This window comes from Aegilops tauschii, chromosome 7 (genome assembly GCF_002575655.3).
Source record: "Aegilops tauschii subsp. strangulata cultivar AL8/78 chromosome 7, Aet v6.0, whole genome shotgun sequence".
Taxonomy (NCBI): Eukaryota; Viridiplantae; Streptophyta; class Magnoliopsida; order Poales; family Poaceae; genus Aegilops; species Aegilops tauschii.
In genome coordinates this window covers 231,502,977-231,511,329 of record NC_053041.3, presented here as the reverse complement: position 1 = coordinate 231,511,329, position 8,353 = coordinate 231,502,977, and the positions used below count along the sequence as shown (strand labels likewise).

At 48.4% G+C, this 8,353-nt stretch overlaps 1 protein-coding gene across 1 annotated transcript; it reads right to left on the bottom strand.

The window, feature by feature from the left end:
• Window positions 1–2,770: 2,770 nt before the first annotated feature.
• LOC109778871 (uncharacterized) lies at window positions 2,771–4,601 on the bottom strand. The gene is made up of 3 exons (XM_020337457.4): window positions 3,490–4,601; window positions 3,168–3,408; window positions 2,771–3,055 (listed from the first exon to the last, which is right to left on the bottom strand). The coding sequence occupies exons 1-3, from the start codon at window positions 4,417–4,419 to the stop codon at window positions 2,919–2,921; spliced, it is 1,308 nt and encodes a 435-aa protein (XP_020193046.1). The 5' UTR covers window positions 4,420–4,601; the 3' UTR covers window positions 2,771–2,918.
• Window positions 4,602–8,353: the final 3,752 nt, after the last annotated feature.

The window sequence follows — 8,353 nt, the reverse complement described above, 5'->3', positions numbered from 1 at the left end:
CGTCCATGGAGCCGTCGACGTGGTCCTCGAGGTTGAAGGACATCAGCAGGGTGTGGAAGAATGTCAGCCATGTGGTGTAGTTGGCGACACCAGGTCGAGGACGACGTGCACCTGGGAGGGTATGTTCATGGTGAGAATGTTGGCTAGGGACACCAACAGAGAGGTGGAGGAAGAGGGCTCAGTGAAGGGTTTTGCGTCGACAAAGGGGTTGCTGCCGGAGGCATATGAGAGATCTGAAAGATCCATGGCGGAAGTGAAAAGGAGGATTGTGGGAAACATGACCAGTCTGATACCATGTAGAGACGAGAGCACACGCGATGGTCGAACTTACGGTTCTATTCAACAATGTTACGTGTATATACAGAGAGCAGCCCATACAAGCGAAAATGCTCTTTAGAGCTCGGGCTCCATGGAGCCCGAGTTTGACTCGATCAAAATTCAAATTTTCACGTTTCAAAAATTTTTGAAAAAAATACACACATACTTAGAGGCATAAAGCATATGTGTGTAAATTTTCAAGACGAAACACCTTAAAATGAGTGCTACACAAAAAGAACAAATATGAGGCTTTTTAGTAGATGCACTATTAATCCTCAAAGTTCATGAATTTGTTTTTTTTTTGCACAGATCGCATTTTAGGGTATTTCATCCTCAAATTTTACACACATACACATAACACCCTTGTTTACTTGTATGATTTTTTCAGATTTTTTTGAAACTGAAAAGTGTGAATTTTGAATTTTTCAAAAAATCCGGCCTCCATGGAGGCCGAGCTCCAAAACGCCCTACTCCCCATACAAGTCTCTAACCAACTGACTAGCTAAACTCTAGGAGATGAGCTTATCCAATCGTGGTTAGTGGGAGACGTTGGGCGGCAATGTGCAAGTGTGGACTGGTTCCAACATATTTAAAGGTTGAAATATAGTAGTGAATATGATTTTACACGCAACCGAGTCAGTCTTCATATTTTCTGGCGATCACGTCCCTGTCCATTATGAAAATTATGCCTGAGTTGCTTTCAGTACGACACTGAAAGCATAAACCAAGTCTAACAAGCGGGATGGGAGTAAAAGGGACCGACTAAAAGGCAGTCGCCTTAATTCAATTTGGTTTGGTCTTTTTATTTCTGTCGTGTCCAACAGAGTTAGCTCAGCTGGATGGTGAGAAACAAACGAAGGTTTGACGTGTACATGCAGGTGCAGCTCACCCAATGGGTACATGACAATGAATTCGTTCACATACCCGGCATTTACATGGTGTATGTGTGTGTCTCTGAACTAACGTACCCTCTTGATAAAGGGAGACACAATTAGTGGCATTGGTATTACCCTTTAAAAAAATATGAAAAGCAATAAAACAAATAATGACAAAATTTGCATACAATTTACACGTAATTTGTGTTTTTAAAATATACAAGAATAAACATATAATAGTGGAATTTGCACAGAAAAGGAAGTTTTCTAATAATGAATAAATTAGTTACAATGGCATTGCCATTAAAGAAGAAGGACATGAAAAACAAAATCAAAATCAAAATAATGATTTTTTGTAAAAAAAAGAATGAATTAGTGGCATTGATATTACCCTTTAAGAAGAAAGAAAATGAAAAGCAATTAAAAAATATCAAAAAATTGCACACCTTTTATACATAAATTGTGCTTTTTATAATACACAAGAATAAACATAAAATAGTGGAATTTGCCTGAAAAGGAAAGTTTCCTAAGAAGGAATAAATTGGTGACATTGGTATTACCATTAAAGATGAAAGAAATAAAATAAAAAACTGAAACTAAATAAAAATAGTGAATTTTTTCTAAGAAACGATGAATTGGTACCCTTTAAGAAGAAAGAAAATGAAACAAATACTAATACAAAATCAAAATAGTGAAGTTTTCTAAGGAAGAATGGATTACTAGCATTGGTATTATGTTTAGGAAGAATAAAAATGAAAACAAATCTAAAACAAAACACCAAATTAGAGAAGAAAGAAATTAAAATAATAACTAAAACAAAGTAAAAGTAATGAAGTTTAATATGCAACAATGAATTAGTACATTGGTATTATCTTTTAAAAGAAGAAGAAAAAGCGTGCACACAACCTTGCACTGAAATTGCACTATTTTATAGTATGCAAGAATAAACATATAATGTTGTACTTTTGTATATATTTTATATTTACACTCAGCCAACATCCCAAATATACCCAAAAGGACTAATAAAGAAAAGATCAAGAGCAAAACACATAAAAATGAGAAAACGGGAAAAAAAATCAAAGGGAGAAAGGGGTTGGCTGGGCCGCACAAGTAATGGGCTTTAACTAGCCCATCAAGGAATTGACCGTCCCAAATTGGTGTCAGTCAAAAGAACCAGCCCAAAACAATTCAGAACAGTCCAAAAAGAATATGAATGATATTCCAAAGGAATAACTAAAAAACTTAATAAAACTAATATGACTGCCATAGAGGGTCCAATGCTAAATAAAGAAGTATCTCCCCGGGATGGTAGAATATCTTCTTTAAAAAGTAGTTAATGCGTGACTTACCTAAAATCAATTTTCAGGCGACATGCATATAGCTAAAGTGCTAGAATTTTCAGACAATCATGAGTTTAGCTGTGTTATATCGTTGTTTGGGGCTGAGCATCCCTTGACCTTCTGCTCTAGGCATCATTCATACCACCTTTCGTTCGTGTGATGTATTGTACCACCTCTTTGTACTCATTTCACTCACTTCTATCAATGAAAAGATACGCAGTTTTTGCGTGGCACGGATGAACTCAAAACGCAAAACTGATGTGTAATTATTCTGGAAGCAATAACTAGCTGAATTTACTTACACTTTCGTCAACGACATCGTGGTTAATTATCAAATACTACTAACAATCACTGGTCTCGTATGCAGTAGTCGATGTACTGGTAGCTAGGAGAGAACTACAGCTTTGCTGAGGATCCAGAGCACGAGGGTCATCTCGAAGGCGAAGATGGTGTGGAGGAGGCCCCTGTCGAGCGTGAAGCCGAACAAGGTGATCCCGCCACTGTTGTGCCACAGGTACGTCACTGAACACACAGCAAGCACATCAACAAAGTTAGATTGTTAGATTAAGAAAATTCAGAAATCGATTGCTCCATTATTCCTTTATATATCTTCCTAAGAAAATAGTTTTGTTACCAAGAGCTTGTCTGCTTTTGTAGTCACATCCTGCTCCGGGGAGCAATGGCGCCGTCAGAGCGACCGGGTCGATGTCGCTCGCCGAGGTGCTGACGCCTGGTTTGCCGTGGTGCAGAGCGGCGGACACCATGCGCATGTGCCACTGGCTGGCGATGGACACGATCCGTTGGGCTCGGTGCGTGATCCTGGCCGCGCCGAACAGGCACATGAAGAACCCACTCAGCTGCACCGACGAACCAACCTGCAACAATGCAGCAATGCTTGTATTACTTTCCAGGCACGTACTCGCTCATGGACACATGGTGGTACTCTCCGTACGTACAAGGAGGTCGCCGGAGTTGGCGAAGCTCTTGCCGTCCTTGGAGGAGAGGGCGACGAGCAGGGCGCCGAGCTGGCTGACGGTGATGGTGACGAGGCAGCAGATGATGAACACCCTGTACCGGTGGCTGGTGGCCAGCAGCTGCGTCCGGATGCGGCGGTGCTCCACGAAGATCTCGTCGGCGGCGGCGCACGCCTCCGCGTCGAACATGTGGTAGATCCCCTCGAAGCGCAGGATCTGGAGCTCGCAGGTGAGGCGGAACAGCACGCACACCAGCAGGAACACCCCCGTGCGGTACACCCACGACGCCACCGTGGCCACCAGCGCCACCCCGCGCCACGGCACGTGCGGGAGCGGGAGCGGCGGCTCCACGCGCACGGTGGAGAAGAAGAAGACGGCCTTGTGCGCGGCCTCCACGCAGAGGGCCGGGACCAGCAGCGCCGCCAGGAGGCGGAACGCGCGGTCCAGCTCCCGCTCGTAGCGGCGGCGGACGAACGCGGTGTCGTCGCGGAGCCCCCCGTCCAGGAACAGCAGCTGCCGGAGGCCGCCGCAGCGGCGGAAGAAGACGGCCAGCGTGACGAAGGAGACGGCGGCGAGCCCCGACGCGGTGAGCGTGGCCACGCGGTTGAACGTGACCGCGGACGCGGAAGCCGGGGACAGCGAGGCGTCGGCGCGGAGGGAGGCCGTGACGGCGGCGGGCACGGCGAGCGCCAGCGCGAGGAAGGCCGTGTACGAGGCGGCGCGCGCGGCGGGGGAGGAGTGGTCGAGCGCGCACCACTGCAGGAACACGCGGAAGCTGCGCAGCTCGTCGTGGATGACCGACTTGCTCCGCGCGTAGGCCGGGTCCAGGAGCAGCGGCTGCGACGGCCAGGACATCGGCGTCCGCGGCGGGGACGGCTCCTCCAGCGAGCTCTGCTCCTCCTCCGACGCCATGTGTACGGGCTCCGGCTTGCCCACGCCGTGTCACCGCCGTAGGCGCTACTGACTCCGTTGACTCGCAGTTTGGCCCGCGCCATGTATATAGCAGCGCTCGGAGAGGAGAGGCCGGAGATGGATGGACGGGGGGAAAGGAGAGGCGCGGGGAGGGGAGCTCGTGATGATGGTTCACAAGGGCGGCAAGGCGCGTGACGCATATGAGCGCGCGGCAAGATGTGTGACTGGAAAAGCTACGTGCAGAAACGAAGCTGGAAAGGCTCGCGGGCTGCATGGACACCGGGACTCACACGGGAAGGTGCTGGTCACCACCGGCCGGCCTCAGATTGTTGCCTGTGGCTGTGGACGAACGGAGTAGTTCTTGGTCAAATGTTGTGTCAAGTGTCAACGTGTGGCGGGGCGGCCGAACAACAGTGTTGGAGCACCTCGGCATGGACTGGTCTACTGTAGCATTTGTGGCTAGGAGCTCTGTCCATGTGATCTGAATCAATGCCCTGAACAGATTTACGCAACAACAAAAAAACACTTTATAAATAAAACAGTGTAAAATCTTCAGAAGTTCAGGTTTGTAGAAAATAACTCGAGTAAAATACACAGAACCACCACTTTCGTGTCATAGCTCTCGGAAAACCACCACTCTTACAAAACGTGACACTTTGTACTGCACCGAAATTTTGATAGTGGCAAAAAACACTGAACACAAAAATGATCTCGTTTTGACGTGGCCAATCGCGTGCGGGCCGACAGCGGAGACGATGCGCTGCTAGCGGCTGGTAATGGTCGTTCAGAAGCGACTGACTCAACTCGGGCGAAAGCGGGCGGCGCGGGCTGGTCGACGCGCTGGCCGGCTGGCTCGTTCGTCCCGTAGCCAGTCGGTCCATGGGTCCGCTCTTTTTTTTCAGGTAGCCGTCGGTCGTTCGCAGCGTAGCCCTGGCCGTTCTGTTTCACATTGAATTCAAAAACCCTTGTCTTCCCCCCACTGCATTCAGTACCTGTCACTTCACTCGCACAGAAAATCACCACCGCTCCTCTCTCCTATCCTCCTGCCTCTATTCTCTCACCACCCACCACTCAATGTCGACGCCGCTGGCACCGCTGGCGCCCTTGCCGATGGCGAAGTCGAAGCTGATGCGCAGTTGGGAGAGGGCCACAGACGACTGGGCCGGCGATGACCCAACCAAGAAGGCCATCGGCAGGGACCTCGCCGAGCGGTTTAAGAGCTTGCTCGCGCCCGTCAACCACGCAAGAGGCCTCTTGCCGGTGTTCACGAATGACGAGAGGGCAAGCGTCTTCTAGGATGGCCGCAAGGCCATGCCGGCGGTAGCGGTCCTCGTGTGGTGCATGCTCGAGTCGATGTCCGGCCGCTGTAACACCCTGGATTTTGGCTTTTTCTTTTTCTTTTGATTTCATTTGAGTTATTGTTTTGATTTGCTTCTCCATGGCTCTGTGATCCAAAAACTTGGGAAGATCTTGTCTTCCTAGGTTTCATAGTGACTTGTCATGCTCTAAATCATCCCAAGACCCTGTCATTTCTCATGCTAGCCCAAATCCCAATATTCTTTTTATTGGGAATATTCCTTTTTCTATTAAAGGAATAATCCTTTTAGCCCTAGGTTGTGAAACAACCTATATTTCTATCACTCCCAAAATTCCCAAATAATTCTCATAAATTGCTTGGGTCATATATTCCACAGATATGTCAAAACCCTTCCTTGGCATCATCAACGATAATTCACAAATATTCATTTTCTCATTCTGCCCTAAGTGGTTTTTTCAGAAGGAAGTGTCATTTATCTTTGCTTGATTGATGTGATGACCTCGATTCAATCGTACACTAATCATACACGCAAATGTGTACGATCAAGATCAAGGACTCACGGGAAGATATCACAACACAACTCTAGACAGAAATTAAAAATAATACAAGCTTTATATTACAAACCAGGGGCCTCGAGGGCTCGAATACATAAGCTCGAATACACAAGAGTCAGCGGAAGCAACAATATCTGAGTACAGACATAAGTTAGACAAGTTTGCCTTAAGAAGGCTAGCAAAAAAGCATCTATGATCGAAAAGGCAAGGCCTCCTGCCTGGGAGCCTCCTAACTACTCCTGGTCATCGGCGGTCTCCACATAGTAGTAGGCATCGGCGGTGGCATCTGACTCCTGGGCTCCGACATCTGGTTGCATCAACCGAAAAGAAGAAGAAAAAGGGAAAAGGGGGTAGCAAAGCAACCGTGAGTACTCATCCAAAGTACTCGCAAGCAAGGATCTACACTACATATGCAACATTATCAAAGGAAGGCTGTATATGTGGACTGGGCTGCAGAAATGCCAGAATAGAGGCGAGGGCCTAGTCCTATCGAAGACTAGCATCTTCAAGCATCTCCAATGGTCTTGGAGCATTAGAAGAGTACATAATAGCATAATATAAAGTAGCGGTGGTGTTATCATCCTCACCCAGAGATCCTTCCTCGACTCCCAGCTCGAAAGCAATCCCAGAGCCATACTATCCATTTCTCATCACAAGTGTCCAGTTCTAGTTGTATCGATCGGGGTACAACTCCGAGTGTCCGTTACCGTAGGACAGGCTATCAATAGATGTTTTCTTCCCTGCAGGGGTGCACCAACTTACCCACCACGCTCGATTAACTCCGGCCGGACACACTTTCCTGGGTCATGCCCGGCCTCGGCCAAACACACTTTCCTGGGTCATGCCCGGCCTCGGCCAAACAATACGCCGCAACCCGACCTAGGCTTAATAGAGAGGTCAGCACGCCGGACTAAACCTATGCCCCCAGGGGTCATGGGCCATCTCCTCGGGAACTCCTGCACATTGCGAACGCGGCCGATGAGCAGACCTAGCTACCTCCTTAAACAAGGCAGGTGCTTACGCAGTCCAACCCGGCGTGCGCCGCACAGTCGCTGACGTCTATTAAGCTTCGGCTGATGCATACGACGCAGAACGCCCATACTATGCCCACGTGATGGTTAGTGCTATCAGGCCAGAGGCCCCTCGGATCAAATATCCAAATCGTAGTGGATTAGGAACGCGCGGTAACAAGCAGAGACTCACGAAAGATGTGCCTGTTGCCCCGTCTTGAGGACTTGCGACAAGGGCTAGGAATGCCCGGCCACGCCTCGTAATTATCTCGCGGGCACCCTCCAGGTCAACCCGTCTCCACATCACTCGCGGGTACCCCTCAGGGTCGACCCGCCTTTCCAAGTAACAGCTGTAAAGTCCAAGTATCCGTGTGTCCAAACATCAAGGGGAAAACCCGAGGAATCACCCCTGGCGAATTCCACTCGATGTAATAATCAAGGTGAACGTAAGAGGATCCACCCTCGAGGTTCACACTTGAGGGGTTGCACGACAGAGCCGTATCGGAAGTGGTTAAGGAGGAAATCACCCTCGATGACCACGACCGAATAGCTACACTATAGAGATCTCATCAGGAGTGATGTAAGAGGTTCCACCCTCGGCACTCGATGGTAACTCTGCAGAGTTGAGAAACAAAAGGGGCGTGATGTGATGTGAGGTGTTGGGGCCTGGTCTTCGATCCCGTTGATCGGGTCTTTGATGATGAAGCAGGGGCAACAAGGACAAGGTGGGGGTCACTGGTGGATCACTAACCAACCTATACTAAGCAGTTTAGGATAAGCAGGTAGGTAACAAAGCAGGTTACAAAAGCAGGCTATGCATCAGAATAGGAGCAAACAGTAACAGTAGCAAAATCTAATGCAAGCATGAGAGAATGGAATGGGCGATATCGGGATGACCAAAGGGGAGGCTTGCCTGGAAGCTCTGCTGAAAAGGAAGAAGTGTCGTCGTCGACGTAGTCGATCACAGGGGCATCATCGGTCTCGGGGTCTACCGGAGAGAAGTGGGGGAAGAAACAGTAAATACATAGCAAGCAAGGTATCACAAAGCATAA